The sequence below is a fragment of the Pleurodeles waltl genome, chromosome 3_1, assembly GCF_031143425.1.
Source record: "Pleurodeles waltl isolate 20211129_DDA chromosome 3_1, aPleWal1.hap1.20221129, whole genome shotgun sequence".
Taxonomy (NCBI): domain Eukaryota; kingdom Metazoa; phylum Chordata; class Amphibia; order Caudata; family Salamandridae; genus Pleurodeles; species Pleurodeles waltl.
In genome coordinates this window covers 1,130,737,516-1,130,757,905 of record NC_090440.1, presented here as the reverse complement: position 1 = coordinate 1,130,757,905, position 20,390 = coordinate 1,130,737,516, and the positions used below count along the sequence as shown (strand labels likewise).

The window sequence follows — 20,390 nt, the reverse complement described above, 5'->3', positions numbered from 1 at the left end:
ATGGAAGGAAATCTGAAAATGGTCTAGTGCTGAGGCAGACAACATGTCACAGCTTCCTATACCTAACAGTTATATGACTTTTGTTGGAGGATACAATTTTACTGTGTTTCTGTCTAGTGGAGCTGTCCAACGGGAAATATTATGCGGCGAGGCAAGGTGTTCACCTCTCACTATTTTAGGCATCTATGAGCTGTGAAAGAAGGGCCCCTCTGGAGTTGGGAGGCAGGAGATGCAGCTTCAGGGACATATACACCTTTTGAGATGCTAATAGTGAATGTGGACATCTGCAGCTTAACAACCCTGAGTTGCAAATGAAAACCATCCTTCAGTTCTGTCCAAGGAAATGCCTTTGGTGTTTATTTCTTCAATTACGCCTCTTTTAAAGAGGCCACGTATTGTTACTCATGTGACAAAAGCACAGGTGGAATATGATTTGGCCATGATCTGACAGTTTGGTAACATTTGGGACTCGAGATGGTACTGCAGTCCTACTTCTAACAAAAGCTATTACTTTACCGCCATATTACATTTTGATGACTAGACCATGAGAATGGGCACTTTCTTCCTACCAGCCCCTGGAAATATCCAGTCAAGTTTTATTTTTATTCACAAACCTAGTAACAGTTTTTGGATTGACTGTACATGCTACCAATGTAGTGCAAAAATGTGGGCAGATGATTTCAAAACGTGACTCCCAAGAGCACAGTTTGGTCAAATGGGGAGGACAGGATTAAAATCCATGTTACCTGGTTTCATAGTTTCCAACAAGCATGCTAAAACAAAACGCTGGATGCACTGATTCTGCTGGAAGGGCCAAGAGATTACCATTCCCAGGCCAATGCCACTGTATTTTGGAGCACGCCTAGATTTTATATAAAAGTGTTTGTTTCCAGAACATTTAGGTACAGTGGTAAAGGCAGGTTTAGATGCTAAATTTAGTGGTGGTGTTTGCCCACACCAGTTAATTGCCCACATCATTTGGGTTCCTGTCGAGATGTTTATATAGTGCTCATTGCCTTTAGTGTGCCATTTCACGCCTGCCAACAGTATTCCTATTTAATGGAAAAAGGCAGAAGTAGATAGCGATACATCTTCTTTAGCTTCCTGTGCATTGGGTGGTTAATGGGCAGCATCTTTGGTGAATACTGTTGTTTACCCTCCGAAGGTTCAGGTAAAAATTGTATTTCTTCCTGTTCAGGTGCCGGTAATTTATTTTTTAAAACCATCTCTATAATGGCCCCAATAGTGAACTGTTAAGACTTTCTAGGGGAGGTGGTAAAGGGGTTGAAACTTAAATATGGTGTAGTACATTAATTAGACTTGATTAACAATATCCGGCAGTTTTATCTCTTTTAAAAGGGAATAATTTAAGGAGGTTATAGAATTAAACCACCAATCTGCGTTCGGTGACTCGTAGTCTCTCCCCCCGTCCAAACGTCTTCTGATGCTGCCGAGCATGGACAGTGGGTGTGAGTGCGACCCGGGCATCAAAATAAAACTGAATCCTTTTAGAGAATCAGACAGCTAAACAAGTGGTCACATTTCAAATCATAGCAGTTTTGAACTTGTAGAGAAACGCTAAATCGTGGTTTCCCGAGTTATGAGAGACTGTTTGCTGCAGGTAATGTTGGTGGAAATGTAAGGCCAATCAAGAGAAAAAAGCAGCCCACCAGACCATTAAACAGACACACAAAGAGCTAAATAAACGGCCGATGCACTGACCTGTCAGAACAGCCTTTCTGGCAACTCCTGATAGCCCAATAGGCCAGCCCGACCCTGTACACGCGCACACACACACTCACACACAAAGTTTCCTGCGAATAATCGAAAGTTCACTCTACTAAATGAAATGTTCATCCAACCCTGAACGGAATCCACGTATGTGTTCCTGTGATCACGTGTAGCTGCTGATCACGCGATGAGTCTGCCGCTCAGCCTAATTGTGTGTTTCACAGTGAGTTAAAATAACACAACATCCAATTGGGAAAGCTAGCAGCTAGCGCCACCTCCCTCCACCACCTCCGGTTTGATTTCACAGCCATGGTCTGACAGTGGGAACAGCACTGATAAAGGCATTGCGCGTTGCCATAGTTACAGAGGCCCGCAATAGAACCCAAATACCAAGCTGAAAAAAGCCAAAGCAGGCTGACCCACTTTCAGCAGAGTTCCAGGGTATGTGACCCAGGCGTCATCTATGCAGCGCTGCACGGCAAATGGTACTGCATAAGCCGAACAAGAACGAAGGCCTGAAAGAAAGTACATGCGATGCACATTCCCTATCACTAATGTCCTGTGAGCCCAGAGTAACCTTCACAGCACTAGTTATTAATGTAAAATGAGCCCACAGGCTGCCAACCAGAAGTGTTTTGTAATAATAGACCCATATCGATAGCTGCCAACTTGCACCATGTCATGATGGTGACCGCCTTTCTTGGTTGCTCAGACAAAAACTCTTAAGGCTCGGTTTTTGTAATTACGGGCCTGCAAGATCTACTCATGCTTTATGCAAATGGATGAAAGTCACTTGAAATTGTGGTCGTTAACTGATATGCAGATTGCACTTTCAAATCTGTCAACCAAAAAGCACATGATGCAAGGCGATCCATCAGCAGCAGTCTTTGAGGAGAGCAGTGTGGCTCCTCCCACAAACACATTTTGAAAAGATGGTGTTAGAGCGGTATTTTTATGTCTGGCGTTAGCCCAGAGCATTGTATTTCATTCAAAATATCTATATATCATATAGAGGGCTTTTCACTAGCCCTCTCCTTCTTTTAGTCTGTTCACAATTTCTTCCACCCACTGTCACAATTGCTCAGCCCAAAGCAGCCTTTGGCTAACTTCAATTTGATTGACAGCATTCTGCTCTTTCACAAATAGCACATCCACATGAAAGTGGTTTCCTTCAGTGCAAGGGACTATTATGGCAAGTGTTCTTTATGATCAAAAAAGTACTTTTGTTTTTAGCCAATTTTTAAAAAACTATATTAGAAATGGCCCATCAGCTCTCCAAGAATACAATTCTCCAATTAGGTGTTCAGTATCAGAAGCGTTCCCCATCATTTTTTAGAGCAAGAGATGCACTCCAGTCATGACGTAGTGGGTTCAGCGCTGTCTGCACCCCAGTATGCTAGTGCCAGTGATGGTAGTTGACAAAGTATAGGTCGTGCCTTGCAGTATGAATAGAAAGGTGACAAGGTGTATGTGTCCTATGGGAGAAGTTTAGTATTGTGCCTGAATCTCTCATTTATACCAACACACTTCGAGGCACCCTCCTTAGGACAATCGGTCCCCGTCAAGGGGTCACACAAACCTCTACTCCTGGTTCCCTCCTCTACTCCATTTCCATTATCCTTCAGAACTTTACCAGAATCCCACAAGATTATAGGAGTACCCTTTAGCACATCCACAACACACCACTCCTACAAAAATGCAAATCCAAGTGGCCTCTTTTCTATTTCCTACTTTACAACTGAGTCCTCAACTCCCCTTTTCCCTTCTCCAACGCCTAGGGCTGAAACCCTGACACCTCCTGTAAATCAGTAAGCCCCATGAGCCTGGACGCAGCCATTTTCTCCCTCTCAAGCAGAAAGACACCAGTTCACTATCTTCCCCATAGAGAAATTAGAGACCACCAACCCATGTCATTGGCACCCACACTAAAGGACTAAATGTCCCATCACTCGATATGCCAGCTCATATGGACTGTTCCTATTTGAGCAGGGTGAAGACTGATTTGCATATAGTTGGGTCCAAACTAAGGTAGCTCAGTGTGCAAAACAATGATGGATTGGGACTAGGCCCGGGTGATTACCAGTGGCTGAGATTAATCCAAGCATTTCTTCTATCACAGTTTTGAATACTTATTGTGTCACCCTAAGTATGTCTGGTTCAGGGAGGATCTGGCTTAGAAATTCAGGGTGGACTGTTTCTAATGGAGCAGGGTCAAGCCAGCTTCGTATATAACTAGGTCCACATTCAGGTGGCATTGTGTGCAAAATAACAATGAATTGGGACACATGCCCAAAAGATTACCAGTGGCTGAGATTAATTCAAGCATTCCAGCTATCACAGTTTTGTATACTTATTGTTCCTTCCTCACCAGAAACATTGATAAGCAAAGGCCCCCAACAGCTACATCTCCAACTTACCACTACATTTTGAGAGTTTACAGACCATGGTTCCTTGCGATCCCAGCCCCTCACTCAGCTATTCCACACCTGCTGCAAAGTTTCCCAACCCCTTCTAGGCACCAGCGCCACCCATGACATCTGACATGAACCAGCATAGGAATGTATTCTACCACAGAACAAATCCATACACTTTGGTTAATAATGCTACTATCACCCACAATCATCCCATTATCGACCTTGAAGGCCTCCAGGCTCATCAGCTTGCCCCAGATGACACAGACCTTCCCCTTGACCCACAAGAGGACTACAAGTAGCCCAACGTCCCCCTTCTTCCACCTACCCACCACTTTAGAATATCAGCTCCAGATTTCCTAGGTATGATCAGAAATTATCCCCTCTGCTCCCTCTTGCACTCCCATCTTCACTACCTTGACAGGAAACAGGTCAAAATTAGAGAGAAGCTAGTATGGATCTCTACAAGCCTCAGCAAGACCGCACTATCAATATGCAGCATACAGATGTGCCTTGACCATCTGAAAACATCGCTGCTAGGAAATACAATGGCTACTCACTTCTGAATCTCTGGTGCAGCACACAACAACTACCAAGACAGCGCGCAACGGCTCCCAAGGTGTATTTAGAATCCCTCCTACAGTCCTCTGTGGCTTCCTGACCTGCCAAGCAACCATTTCAGGTCATAAAAGTCCTTGGTGACACTAACACATCTAGATCACAACAAATTCTCAAAGACAGAACCCATCAAACTTCATTTCAGTCCTAGTAATCCTGGATCACATTATTCCTTCTACAAAATCAGATATTGTCCTTAAAAGCATGCTTTACAATTACAGATCAGCATCCAATCACACCACTGTTACTGCGAGGCAATCATCTCACAAAAGCAAGACACTATATTTATAATGAAAACTTGGCACAATCACTCCTCCGCCCAACAGACGGATATCTAAGTACCCCTAACATCTCCATCAAAGCAATGGACCAGGTCAACCATCTGGGAGGCTGGGCAGTGGTCATTCACCACAATTTCCTAAACATATCCTCCCCCTCCTTCGTGGCAGAGATCCTTTCCAGCTGTGAATACATGGGAGTCAGATTCCTCTAAGCCGGAATATCCTCTGCTAAATTTCACTGCATATACCATCTACTTGGAGAAAATAAGTGTTTTGTAGAACAGCTAATGGAGTTCATCACTGTGGACTCCCTTCTACACCACAACACCATTTTTCTTGGAGATTTCAACCTCCACTTGAATGATGAATAAAACACACAAATAGCCACTCTAAAAATCGTCTTGATGACCCATAATCTCATACAAGCTTGTGCAGGTCCTACCCATATTAAAGGGGCTATGCTGTATTTCACTGTGTCTAGTAAAACAGCAGTGCGTCTAGAATTCATTCTATTGAGTGACTGGTCAGCCCACCACTCAATCCTTTTCCATATAACCACACAAAGACAAAAGTCAAAGGGCCAAGGCATTAAATCAAAATGCTGGACAAGAAACACCAAATATTTTAACATAAATGAACTATCTACTCTCTGCTTGAGCAACTTAGAACCCCAAAGGAAGATTCAAAATGTACACAAGCTGACCATGCACTATAGCCACACAATGACTGACATCATGGATGAAATAGCTCTACTGCATAAGAAAAGACAGAAAAAAACAAATTGTCACATCTCTGGTGCATCCAAAACCTTAACGGACAAAAAAAGAAACCCAGACCAACGGATAGAAAATGGAGACAAGGGTCCTCACCCACATAGCTAATCTACGTAAGAGCCAGAAGAAACATTTATAAGAAACTTTTATGGGATCCACAAAAAGCATTCTTCAGATCTCAAATTGACAAAGACAAAAACCATTCAAGCAAACTCTTAAAAATCATGGACAGCAATCAAGCCCTAACTTCAACACCAACATCGGGGACACTTCACGCGAAGTATGCAAAACGTTTGCATTTTTCTTTGAAGAGAAAAAAAGAAAAATCTAATTTTCCATCTCAACGGACCTTGAGACTGTCCAGACTTTGAAAATGAGCTACACTGCCTCACCAAACGAATCTTTGGTTAGTGGGTGGGCCCCACTTCACAACCACAACAACAAGTCCAATAATGGTGCCATGTGGAATGAATTTATAACTCTTAACAAACTAGTTATATTGATGGTCATATTGTCCCTGAAACCCTTTTCACACTTCACTGACCCAATTCCCTCATCTCTTTCAGAGGATCTCAATTACCTTGTCTCGGACCTTTGAACATGGGTCATTGATGTATGGCTCAAACAAGGCACAGTCTGAGATTGCCTGAAAATTGGACAATAAACATATCTCATGAAAACACAAACATTGACCCAAAAGATCTAAACAACTATCAGCCAGCAACCAACATCCACCTTCCTGAAGAAAGTACTAGTAAAAAGTGTCCACAACCAACTCTACCAGCACATCGAACATTTCTACCTCCTCAACAGTTTTCAATCTGGCATCAGGCCAGACTGCAGCTTAGAAATGACAGTCTTACACCTCATGGGTAAAGCTCTCAGTCTTGTGGATAATAATAACTCTTGCCATTTCATTCTACTTGACGTTTCTTTGGCATTTGACATGGTCAACAATGGCACTGAGGCTTGCTTGAGAGGCTTGGACACAGGGTGAGGACCACAGGAAATGTATTCAACGGGTTCCCCTTTAATCTAAATAACAGGTCTCAACTAATAAAATTGGAAGGCTCCAGATCCAACCCATCCTTGATAAGGCTTTGAGTACCCCAAGACTCAACCCTCTCTTCCACACTTTTCAACTTCTACATGGAACCACTTACGACGATCCTTAATCAATCAAATCTCACTTATCATTTGTACATAGACAACATCTATGTACCTAACTATACTTGAAATAAAATTCCTCAGATGACTTTATGTGTCTAAACAACACTTCCACAATGTCCAAAACTGGCTTAACCAAAACCTTCACAATTAAACTCCTTGAAGACTAAGGCCCTCATTCCGACTCTGGCGGGCGGCGGGAACCGCCAAACTGCCGCCATGCGGTCAAAAGACCGCTGGCGGCATTCTAACATTCCCGCTGGGCCGGCGGGCGCTAACAATGTTAGCGCCCGCCGGCCCAGTGGGAATGGGGCCGCAACACAGGATTCGGAGCCGGCGGTGTTGCGGCGGTGCGACTGGTGCAGCTGCACCCGTCGCGCTTTTCACTGTCTGCTAAGCAGACAGTGAAAAGCCGCCCTGGGCCCTGTTAGGGGACCCCTGCACTGCCCATGCCAGTGGCATGGGCAGTGCAGGGTCCCCCAGGGGCCCCAGGACACCCGTTCCCGCCAGCCTCTTCCTGGCGGTGAAAACCGCCAGAAACAGGCTGGCGGGAAGGGGGTCAGAATCCCCAAGGCAGCACTGCTTGCAGCGCTGCCCTGGCGGATTCGCCCAGCCGGGGGTAAACCGGCGGGAAACCGCCAGCCCCGGTTTTCTGACCGCGGCTTTACCGCCGTGGTCAGAATGGGCTAGGAAGCACCGCCAGCCTGTTGGCGGTGCTTCCGTCATTCGCGGCCCTGGCGGTCTTTGACCGCCAGGGTCGGAATGACCCCCTAAATTCCTTCTCTTTATTTCCACTCACACAACTCCCCACCAGTAGTGGAGTGGCTCAAACACTTCTACGTTCTCAAATGCAAATGTAAAATCATTGAATCTACAAGGTCCCTGTGGATAACCGTAAGCGAGAACTTGAACATGCAAGCCATATCATTACATCCACATGAAGTGCTCCATAGCAACTCAGTCTCCTCAAGAAAGTTCATCCTGCTCAAAAACGCAGAGCAGATCTTAATCTAGACTAGATTATAGGGTTGCTACCCTAACCTGAACACTGAAAACACACCTCATACCGCATAGGGCAACACTCAATGCTGTGGCAAGGAAGGTAACTGAAGCTAGACGTTCTGACCACATAACACCTTCTCTCATATCACTTCAATGACTTCTCATCGAAGCCAGAAGCATTCTCAAGATAGCATGCTTAGCACAAAAACGCAATGAATTCTGGTACCCATAAGTACTTAGGATGCAGTCTCACCTTCTCTGGTGAAAGCACTAACTCCTTGCAATCGGAACCACAGAGTTTCATGTCAAAAAGATGTTTTACTCGTGCCTTCCCTGGCTTTGCCCCAGTGCATGGGACTCCCTTCTGCCTAAGAATCGTACAAACCCATTGGTTATTTCCAAGAAGAAAGTCAAATTGATTCTGCTGAACAGATTTCTACCATGATAATCTCCCTCTGTTATGTGGCGCCAATGACTCTGAAAGCATCGCACCCAACAAAGATAACAGAGGATGACATTCCTTGCGCATTACCTTAACCCTGCATACCTGCAACACGATGGCCGTTCACTTGATACTCCTCCCAAGTTAAGGTCAACGATCGAGTTAGAAATTCCTAGTCTGTTCCCTTCTGATTTACATCCCTGTCAGGAGTCAGAGATCATACCCAGCTGACAGACAATGCTAAACTAAAATGCTTTTTTACCTGTATTTAACCCGTTTTTATATCACCTGGACCTTGTTTTGTTTGCTTGTTCGTTTTGCATTGTACAGTGCTTTCATTCTCTTGGGTTACGTTTGTGCTGTGTGAAACAGTTTAAATAAATAAATAAATAGAAGATGGGAGCCAGTTGTGCAATTGATTGCTCGGATTGTTTTGCAGTAGGTGTTGCAACTGTAGCTAAACATGCTAGTGTCAAAGAGGTGAAATGACAGAATATAAATGTCTACAAGAGAAGACATAAGTTTCGTGCTTGAGGCCCATAGATGGGCCCCAATTCTATTATGTCGCAAATATTTTGACAAAGCAACTAGGTGCAGTAGAGGCACAGGAAGGTATATGCACAGGAGGTGCCTAGAAAAATAAAGCTTTGTCATACTTTAGGATTCATATTAGATTACAAATAGTATCTTTGAGAAGTTCCACAGCATAGGAGAGAAAGCACAAGTTCAATGCGTGAGCAGCAAGAGGTGGGGATTAGGGAAGACCAGGGACTGCAGAAAGACACTAGTCATCTTGGTACCCAAGGGGAAGCCCGCGGAAAAGAAGGTCATGCTTGCAAGGCAAAGGAAACGTGACTAAAACTGAATACATTGGTACATTTATGGACACAGATGATGGGGCCAGAAGGTGGTAAAAAAGGAGCAAATCACTTTTCTAGTCCAAATTGACATTTGCGAGTTGCTGAAAAGATAGTCCATAAACTGGAGAACACCATTATGAATCCAAATACAAGCATGTGACTCTGAACTACTGTATGGAAAATCGAATCCACTTCGGAGTTTTATGCAGCAATACCAACAAACAGTTTCATCTAGACTCAGGGGTGTAGCTTCAAGGGGCCACTTGGGGTGTTGCACCACCCTAATAAATATAATTTCTTGTAAAAAGTTGGGAACAGGGGCTGTCAGTCAGGTATAGTGAGGTGTCTGTCGGATTTCACCAGGAATTTCTACATAAACACAGACAAAAATATATACACATTCTCTTCCTCTCGGACTTGAAAATCTTTAAAAAATGTTGATTATTTTACAAAATGTTGTTTTCTCCCTCCTAGTATCTCTACGAATCTGCATTTGTCTCCATTTTCACTGCCCCATAGCGATTCTCATGTATTCTGCTTGACGTATAATATATTGTAACGTTATATGACAGTGATTGTTGAAAAATCTGAAGCTTACACGCCCCCTCAATCTTAGTGACTAAGCTAGGCCCCTGTCTAGACTGCATTCCTAAGAGCTGGGGATTGGTTCCTGTGCACCAAACACAGAACTTTATATAGCATGGAGTGCGCAGAAAAGCCAAATGGAACTAATTATAAAAACCCAGTTGTTCTCATATTTAGGGTAAACCCATTCTTGACATTTGTAGCACTGGGAACTGCTTAGGGCTATATTATCTAAAGTGCCCTGGAGGTGCAACAGGACTTTATGTGCTTGAGTGACTGCCTCTGTAATACATAATGTGCCAGCGCACCAGTAGCATTAGCATGACTTCAAGGAACATGCCCTTTCTTACAATTTTCTATGCAGAGGAGAACACTCTGACACTGCGTCTATTAATGATGTGGGTCCAGAGGCAAAGAAGTCGCCAGGGGGCTCACTGACTGCCCCACATATAGGTGTTGAACTTGGACGTCATTTAGGGATTGCCAGGCGTCGCAGCTTCAGAGAGCCAGTCTGCTTTTCACTAGTGTGCTTCTCCCAGGGTCAAGCACGATTCTGCTTTGGTACAATGGGCAGTGCATTTCTTGTGAGAGGGAGCACTGGCTTGGCCTGTGCCCCACCCACTTAGTTAGCAGTGATTGTCTCACATCCCACTCCTCCAGCTCGTCTGTTGCGTTTACATGCTCCCCTACCCATCCTCACTCTGGCGCACCCCTGACTTGGTCGCTTTTTTTTATTTTTGGACTAAGAATCTGGTCGGTTTCTGCATGCCACTTTCTCTGAGGTGAGCTAAGGGTTGGCATCCTGTGCTTTCTTCCTTTTCCTACCAGCCTTAGGGATTCACCAGTCCTGCACTACATTGTTTGCCGCCATCTGTTGTGTATTCCAAGAAACGTGGTTGGTAGTGTCATGGGAGTGCATAATGCCCTACAAGGCTTGAAAGCCAGCTACTGGAAAATATGAATGCGCATAATTGTACTTCCCAGAATTCAGAATTATATGTACAACCTCTTGCATTTCCACTCATTGCAATGTAGGTTTATTTTTAGGTGTGGCCTAGAGGAAGCTTTGGTCTTATCGCCAACCTCATGTATTAAAAAAATAATAAATAAATAAAATGCATACTTATGTATAGCTACAGAGGCTATGTGTCAGTATTCTTCTGTTCAGCTGTCATTTATATTTTGCTTCTGTTCATAAATCCATTGTCTAGGCCAGGGATCTCCAACCTTTTCTGTACTGAGAGTTACTACTGCTCATGGATATTCATCCTGAGCTACCACCTAATTTAAGGGAGTTCATAAAAGTATGCAAAGTTTAAGTAATTTAAAAATTACCCCAAGAGCAGAGATTTCTAAACTTTCCAGTGATAAGAGCTACGCATGTTCAATGAAAAGCGTCCCGAGTTACTATTATTACTATGGTTCAATTGTGACCACATCAGACAAGACTGAATTAGTGGTCAAAATTTGCAAGGTTACCAGCTGTGTGCATCAGGCACTGTTGCCAGCATCAATTAAAAAAAAATGCTTTGTCAATATGAAATGTCTCTATGTGGGTAGGTTATGACAGCCATAGCTACAATCACAGTGGAACATAGCTCATAACAGGAGTAAGTAAATTCTTAACGCTGAATAATTTAAAACTCACAAATAACTTTAAATGTATTCTATAGAAATTCATTTTTTTCTCCACACATCAGCTTATGGGCTCTGAAAATACACTGATTTGAGTCCTGAATGCACACTTTTAAATTTTGCTGTGCATAGATTAATTGAACCAGGCAAAAGCTTGTAATTTACTAGGCTGGCTGCACACAGGAGAGCTACTTATAGGTAGCTGGAGAGCTACCAGTATCCCACGAGCTATTCATTGGAGATGCCTGGTCCAGCCTGTGCTATTTCATTATACCAGGCCAGACTGTAGGATATCGATATGAGATAAATTTGAATGCAAATAATCTAAAAATTATTTAAAAAGACTGAATTACACTGTGGATACTAATGCATTTCGACATTTTCTATGCTTAGATTATGGCCCTGAAGCTCACAAAAGTTGCTCATTGAGTCTAGTGTTGAGTTAAAAAATAATCATTGGCAAAAACAACAACCCTCACTATTGAAAGGTAAATGCCCACTTACTGGCTTTGCCAATGCGTGTTTGCATTGGCGATCCAGGCATGATGCATTTATGCGGAAGCATGATGAATCTTGAGCACACATGGCTGCAATTTTGGAATAGTAAAAAAGTAATTCCAAGATATCTTCCGTGGAAGCGCATGTGTGTGTTGTGATAAACCGGTGGCCATTTTGACTTGTTTACTTTACCGTTTTAAAATAGCTATTAAAGAGTGGGGCTGTAAAAGTGAAAAAATAAATAGCACTGGTGTACAAAAAGCCCTGCAAGGTGCCTAGTACCATTTTGTAGCTGTCAGGCCCTAGGTAGAGAGAGTTCCTGTGTAAAAATGCTGTTTTGCCTCTAGCTCTGAGCATCTTTTCACAGTTTCTCATGCAGTGGCTCTGAAAGTGCCATTGTACAAAGCCGATAAAGCTAAAAAAAAAAAGTGAGCATATGGTGTAGACAAATATCTGAAAGACGGTTAAGGTGGAGTAGGGAATACACAAAGTATGCGACAGATGGAGAAGAAAATAATGGATAGATAGACCGGGAAGTAGACAAGGCCAGATGAGGAAGCGAGGAGGAAGCAAGGAAGTGCAAGGGAGGCAAGGAAAGGGAAGAGTTTCAGGGGGAAGAGACTGGGAATATGTGGAAGTAGAAAGAGTAGGGGAAACAAAGTGAAAGCAGCAGAGATGGAGAACGTGGACAAGAAAGTGAGACAGTTGGAAGCGCAGTGCTTAATATGAGCTGGAAGTTTCTGGTGCTCTGCACTGTCAATTAATTGTTGACACCGGCACTTATAACAGTCAGCCACATGCAGTGGCGTAAGAAAACTGGAGGGACCACCCTGCAAAGAACATGGCCCCTTCAGGACTCACTCGGGCCAGGTGTTGTGCTGGGGGGGGGGGGGGGGCCTGGAGCTCGCTCCCCCCCCCCTCCTCCACACCCCAGGTGCTGCGGGGGATTTTGTTATGCCAGTGACCACATGGTAACGCTGTCTGTCTAATTCGGGATGAGCACAAAACTCAATATACATTAAAAAATAACTGATAGCTGCCACCCATCCCATTCTTATAGCTTCGGGGCCTGGAATAGCCTCAAAGCTCACATTTTTAGGAGTGTGTAACTGTCTGTACTGTCACTGGCAGTGCTGGCGTGACAACGGGCAGGGCAAGCTGCAGTGTTCTCCTGAGGCAAGGATTTACGTGTTTTTTTATTTTTTACAAATTAAGCACTGGAAAGCAGCGAGCTATGGAGGAAACAAGTGTTGAGGTATGAGGTACAGGAGTGGGAGAGGTTTTCAGAAATACAGTTTGAGATAGACAAAGATGGATATACAGTACAGATAGGGTACATATGAATGTTTTTGTGTTTCTTCAATTTCTTTGTAAGGAAGTTTTCTGCTCTCCAACCTTTTTCACTTGTAATGCGCACTGACACCCAGTCTGGGGTGGTTGTGCTACATAAAAAAGGTGAAGTGAATAAGTAAAGTATGTCAGTCATTGCTAGTATAGGTGCACTGAAGAGGAGGCATATTTGGAGCAGACACACCAAGAGCTGACAAAAGTAGGACAATGAGCAGCAGAGATGAGAGCGGCGCAGGCAACTCTAAAAAGCAGAGCAAGGCCGATCCGTTAGCGAAGCGAGGCAGGCCTTCAGGGAAATGATATCCACTCACTCCGGCACTGCTCCAGATATGAGCAATCGCTGAAGCTACCCCTGGGGAACACTGCAAGACGAGCAGCATTGGCTTCCCCGGGCTGGAGTACGAATCCAAGCTCTGCTGCAGGAAGCCGGCGGTGAGGGGGGCAGCGGAATACTGTGATGCTGCCAGGCATGTTAGGGCAAGGTCAAGCGCAATAGCGGTGTCCCTCACCAACAGACCAGATACACCAATCAGAAACCCGGAAATGGGAGCATAGCAAACTCCTACAGCACACTCCCACAGTCTCACCAGTACAGTTAGACCTCTTTGAAATTCCAGAGATCTGCCAGACGCTCAAAGGCCGATGCAAGCAATCAGCTTATAGAAATCAACAAGCTGAAGACCAGTAGAAGCTTTCAGCCTCCCAAAGACTAAAAGATAGACTAATACGGACTAAGGTGCACTTGTATACTTCCGAAGACCAGAACAGGCAATCAGACATATATACATCAAACACACAATCTAACTTCCGTAGACCAAGGTCCACCAACAGGGAGTCAGAGACCAGGGCACGTTATGAGATTTCAAGCGAACAACAAACACTGCAAGAATTCAAGGGACCAGAAGAACCAGAGCAAAGCATCAGACGGTTGCAGATCAGCACATATTGTCAAACATTCAAAAGCAAATATTCACTATCAGACACCTAAAGGAAATAATCATTATCAGACACCAAGAAATGAAAATACACATTCCGATACTCAAACTATTGGTCCACTATCACAGTGAAGGCGTGAGGACAGGAAATCATGCCAGGCATTGCACCTATTTTCCTACATATGCTAACCTCCATAGGGGCACGGGGAATGGGCATGCAGATTATGTAATTTGTGGATGACAAAGGTGCTTTAATGTGGGGAAGGACAATCAGCTCTTTTATAAGTAGGTGGGGTGGGATGCCAGCCCTCTGCACGCTCCCTAGTTTTGGAAAGAAGGAGAATCCCACCATGAGCAGACGTCATTGAGAGCTATGATGCCTGCGTTTCAAAAAAAATATTTTGTTATTTTTCCAGTTAGAATAACAGCATACTAACCTCAACCACAGTGGCACCTCCGAATTGCGTGGGTTAGGTGCTAGCATATCCATTACCACAGTCAGCTGAGAGGCCAGGGCAGAAATGTTTAGCCACCCGAGCCCAGGTAAATATCACTGCATTGCAAAGTCATGTTTGTGTGTCTGCAGTCCCTGATTTCTCAGCTATATGGCCACAGGGGCATGATCAATCCGATATCTGAAAGTCCATTATGTTCTCTGAGAATTCCCCAGGGGTTCTAAAACTTTCTCAGATTTCTAAGGGCAGCAGCTCCAGGTGCACTGCTTTTTTGGTATTAATACACCAGTCCATAGTTTGTGCCCTCGGTTGTATCTGGAGGGTGTTGCGCTTCCCATAGTCGGACTATAATTCTCTAGGTCATCACCAGTGCGACACTGCATAACAATGGGGTATATTTTGGCAAATTACTTGTGCATTAAGACCCAGTGTGAACTCCAGGGCCTTTGAGAGATGACCATCAAAAACTCTCGTAATTTACAAATGACCACAAAGAATGTACTAATGAGCCTCCTTCTGGCATCCTCTGACACCTATAGTTATCCGATGTCCTCATGTGCTGTAATCTAGTGCTTGTGTAATGTGCCCAGTGTAGAAGTTTTAGTTGCACCAGTCGAAATCCACCCTGATGGCAACTTCCAGTCGGCATTTACATGCTTCACCCCGTCTGAGTCCTCCATCCGCCCAGATCTCATTCCCACCGTTCTCTAAAGTTGGTCAGGGGGCACTGAGAATTACTCAGTAGGGGATGTGAGATTGCCCGAGTGCAAGGGTGAGCTAGTACCTTGTGTTCTAGTCGGGAGTCTTCAGCTAGATCACGTAATTGACTTGAGTATTTTCTCTGTGCATGGTGGACTTGCAGATATTTGTATCTTTGTGAGTCCAACAGTGCATGCTGCTTTGGAAGTTATTCAAACAGAATCATTCCCTGTGCCTAACCTTTTAATTCCTGTTGGATCCCATTTCTGAAAGCCTTCTAGTTTTGTTATGGTCTGCGAAGGAACCTTAGTCCCAAAGGGCCATCTCCATGATCAGTCTCCTGTGCTCGTTTTCATGCTTTGGTGACAGTAGCTGCAGGTATGTGCGTCACCCTGGACCCCTAGTTCTCTAAAGGATCCTTTCTGGGGCAAATGGTGGGAAATTATCTTGTTTGGGGTATGGGAGTGGGCAAAATGCTATTATGGCCCGAGCATTCCGCATCAGGGGTGTAGCCTTAGGTGGGGTGTGTGGGGTGTTACACCTTCCTATCAAATGTACCTTGTGATAAATAGTTGGGTACAAGGGCTTTTACTCGGGTATGGTGAGGTGCCATGTCGGATTTCGCCAGGAATTGTACACACACAAACAAAAACACACGCACTCTCTCCCTCAATCTGTTTGGGAATACTTAAAAAATGTTGGTTATTTCACAAGATAATTTGCTTTCTCTCACTTAGTTGACCTACCAATCTTCATTCTTCTCCCTTTCCGTTGCCCCTAAGCCCCTCTTGTGCGCCAGCTTGTCGAATAATGTATTTCCACATTATGAGCCAGCGTGATTCTTGGAAATCTGAACCTCACACCCAACCACTCTTAGGGACCAAACTACCTTCCCATCTCTAGTTCAGCAAAGCACGATGTTTCCAGTCCGTAGACTTCCTTAAAGATTTATCGGATGCATTCACACAGTCGGTTCAATAGAAAAAGAAGGACTACGGTTCCTAGAATGCACGGGGCTGCTTAGTGAATGTGCAGAACTAGAAAGTGGTGTCTTGTCAACACAGACCCATCTGTTAAATACAAACAGGAAGTAGAAGAAGCCTCTTGTTCCCAGCATACAACTTGGCGAAGTGAGTGATGTGCTGACTGCAGGGAGCAACTTGTGGAAATGTATTCACAACTGGACATTAAATAATGTATTCAACAGCAACTCAGCAGTGGACAATAGTTCTCGGAATTCACCCATTTATCACCTTTCGTTTTGTTTCAAAGTTGTATGCTGCACTGACTTTCATTTGAACACGTCAGTCACACACAAATGGACTCCTCTTCGAAAGACGTCACTTCCAGAAAGGCATATGGTAAACTACTCGAAGAAGAAACATGCGTAGCAACACCAAATTCAGCCAATTCAGCCTAATAAATGAAATATCACTGAAACAATTCAGATTGTTTTATTGTGTTTGAAAGACACCATTTTTCATTTGGCTAAAACACTATGCCCACAATATTCATAAATGTGTACTTGTGTAGGCACAGATATCCCCAAGTATATTTCCCTTAAAGCTTGGGCCGTGAAGCCTGGACAGTCTCAGCACGCCTGTTGTGGATGGTGGGAACAGTAACACTGGCTGAAAGTCACCCATGTGACATTGGAGCCAACTGATACTATTTCCCGTCAAGAAAACAGATCTCACGTTCACTGTCTTTCTCTCTCACTTTAGCATGGTGCTCCTATAGTATATTTGCAAATCTACAGAGAAGGGCAACATATTACACTTAAAACTAGCAGACAATATTGAGTATGTGATGGCACACTGAACAAGAATTGGCAACGCCAACAGGTGTGGTAACCGCCACCAGCTTTTTGACTTTGCAAATGTTTGTTTCATTGTGTTTTTTTGTGCAGCTGTGTTGATGAAGGAGCCGCCAAGCCCTCGCCAATACAAAAGAAAACATCGGCTAACTGCAAAAACAGTTTGGGGTTTAACAGCACATCTTGCCATAGTGGTCCCTAGCAGGTTGGGAACTACTTCGAGTATGAACGAGCAGAATGCTGTCACTCACAGTGAAGTTGGTCAATGGCTGTTATGGCTGACACAGTGGACTGTGCTGGAAGGGAGGAAGAAAAATGTGAATGACATAACAACAGACCGATGGACAATAAGGGCTAGCTGAAAGCCCCTAAACTGTAGGTAAAAAGTAGTATATGTAAAATATAGTAATAAATTAAAAAGTACTTGGCTAATGCCAGGCCTAAAATAGCAATGTTTTCTCCTCCACAGCATGTGCACAGAATCCTAGATTAGAAGGTCGTGGTGAAAAGAAATCTGACCCATTTCACATCGTTTCCATGAAAGCAGGTTTCTAGGAATCTCCAGCCACGTGTTTTTCTTCTTCAAAAGGGTGCTTGCTCAGACCATGTGCCGGGAATCAGGACTACAAATCCCAAATGCACCAGGTGACTAATACAACAAAACAGGACGGGAACATGGAGTCATGTGGTGACACTTCGGGGGCGGCTTAATGGTGTATATTAGATTCAGCTGGCATTTTAAAATCACAACTACCTTGAGTTTCCTCCTGAGACTAGAAACAATTTGCAAGTGGTTTACTGGAATTTCTGCCACAGACCTTTACCTACCTAATCATCGCTGTGCACCACAGGGTTTAAATGCAGTCACACATATGAACTGGCATATGGCGAATGGCACGCAAGCACCGTCTCTGTCTCACACACACGCACGCATGCACACGTGTAGAGGTGACCTACTAATGCTGGTGTGCCTGTTTGTAATTTGCCAGTAGCAGACGGTTGCTCGCAGTGGCACGGGAGGAGGTGGCAGACGTGCCCTCTCACACCGGGCACGTCTGAGGCGCACATGCACAGCCTTTGCACGAAGCCTGCTGCACGTGCGTCTGCATGGAAAACAGTCCCACCCACCCTCACTCACAATACAAAATGGGGAAGAGGCATGTTCTAGTGTGTCTACCCGTAAACAGGACTGACAGCAGCCGTGACCAGAGAACGTAGTGTGGGGAGGCAAGCAGGCTACAGACATGTAAACCTAGACAGCAGGCATAGCAGCAACCAGACTACTAGTGCAAGGGAAGCAGGCTGCAGGGGCGCCTGCAGTGCAAGACACCAGGTGGGATATTATCCTAGATAGAAACAGAGGCACTCACAGAACCAGGCGCAAGGAAAGGCCGTTGCAGCGGGGCTGACTTGAGGGACGGAGTTTAGGAGGCCTGCTTGTCAATAAGCACAATAAACGAGTGCAGGCGCAAGCCACAGCCTGGATTTTATGGGGAAGTGAGTAGATCACGGTGCAGGGTGATAAGATAACTGTGGCCGCAGCACCGCATTTCCAGTTGTCCTCCATTTACCACAAAGGAGCGTTCTGGGAGGTTTCCTCTTAAATCTCTCAAATTGAAGTGAATTGAAATAACACAACGGTGATTTGTAAAGGCCAAAGCCCAGCGCAGAACGGTGGGGTCTCGGTGACATTGAATAATCTGATCATCCCGTGTAAAGGTGCTTACCTGCACAGCAGGCACGGCGCTAGCCTGAGCTGCAGGGATGCAGGGTGAAGAGGTGCCTGTGCGGACAGCAGGTATGTGACAATACAGAGTTAGGTGGGGGTGCAAAGGCGCCTAGCTGGACGGCAGGCATGGCATCAGACAGGGAAAGGGCATGGCATCAGACATAGAAGGCAGACTGCACGGATACATAGGACAGAATACCCGGGGAGAGGAGCAATGTGCAGAGGCCTGCCTGGGCAGCCGGTCTGGCACCAGAAGTGCCCGTGATCCGTGGGAGGGAGGCGGGCTCTGCAGCAAGGATGCCCCGGCTCGGCTTCCCTCCTTCATTGATACTGTGTCGGTACCACGCTTGCTGTCCAGGCAGACACCTCTGCAGCATGATGTCACCGCCAGCCCCCTGAACGCAACATGGGTTCCACCTCCGAGTTCCCGCAGCCCCCCCCCCCCCCCCCACCCAGCATCGAAGCCCCCACACCCAAGCAGATCAGGTAGGCTTTCTTGGGGAGCATGAAAGGGGGTCAGTATTGGGGAGCCGACAGAGGACCGGTCAAGGTGAGGAGTCAGTCAGTGGGAGCAGAGTAAGGGTCTGGGCGTGGAGCTGGGGCAGGAGGACAGGTAAGGGAGGCAGCAGGAAAGGATGCGACGTAACGGGGAAGAGGTGGTCTCACCTCGAGGCCATGGCGAAGCGTCGCTGGCCGCAGCTCCAGGTTCATTCATTCATGCAGCCGATGGGTGGGGGCTAGGGGAGCGGGTGGGGGCGCCCACCCCCTCCACCATCTCACAGCCCTCTGGTGGGGGTGCGGGGCCCTCACAGGACGAGGGGACCCCTGCGCTCCCTCCCCACGTCGGGGCTCCGGGGCTGTCCTCGTTGTGTGTCCTCCATCGCCGGGTACTCCGCGCGCGACGAGGAGGGTGTTTGCCTCCAGTGCACGAATCCCTGGCTGTCTCTCTCGCTCACCGCACATCTGCTCCTGCTCTCCCCATCGCCCCCTCCTCCTCTCCCCCCTCCCTTCTCCTCCTCTCTGCTAGATCCCCTACCACACAGACCGCTCAATCCAACCGTGCACCAGCGAGAGGATCAGCATCAGAGGCTGGACAGCTCGCATCGCCGCAGTGCACGCTGGTCCTCGTAGTAGTCCCACGTACCAAGGCAAAGTGGACTTGGTCAGTAACTTGTCATGAACGATACATGATCACAGACCGGACTGATGACAATCTCGCTTTATTTATTATCCGTTCCATGCACCGCCGCATCACTCTTCATGTCTCTCTTTCGGTGAACTCAGGTCGCCTTACCTGAGGTGAGGAAAGATTATACAATAATATAATTTTGGTCTTTGCATGCTGGTGCTTGTAGCTGTGGACTGTCGCTATGTCAAAGAGTGACTAAGGAGTGATAAAGAAA

At 45.5% G+C, this 20,390-nt stretch overlaps 1 protein-coding gene across 4 annotated transcripts in view; it reads right to left on the bottom strand.

Moving 5' to 3' along the window:
- Positions 1–19,955, bottom strand: part of LOC138285015 (protein Aster-B) — a 405,970-nt gene extending 386,015 nt beyond the window's left edge. For 2 of the 4 annotated variants that reach the window (XM_069224429.1, XM_069224431.1), the window contains exon 1: positions 19,654–19,955. In XM_069224429.1, the coding sequence (XP_069080530.1) occupies positions 19,654–19,664 (11 nt within the window). In that variant the 5' untranslated portion in view covers positions 19,665–19,955. The remainder of the gene's footprint in view (positions 1–19,653) is intronic. The other 2 variants (XM_069224428.1, XM_069224430.1) reach the window with 1 other exon arrangement.
- Positions 19,956–20,390: the final 435 nt, after the last annotated feature.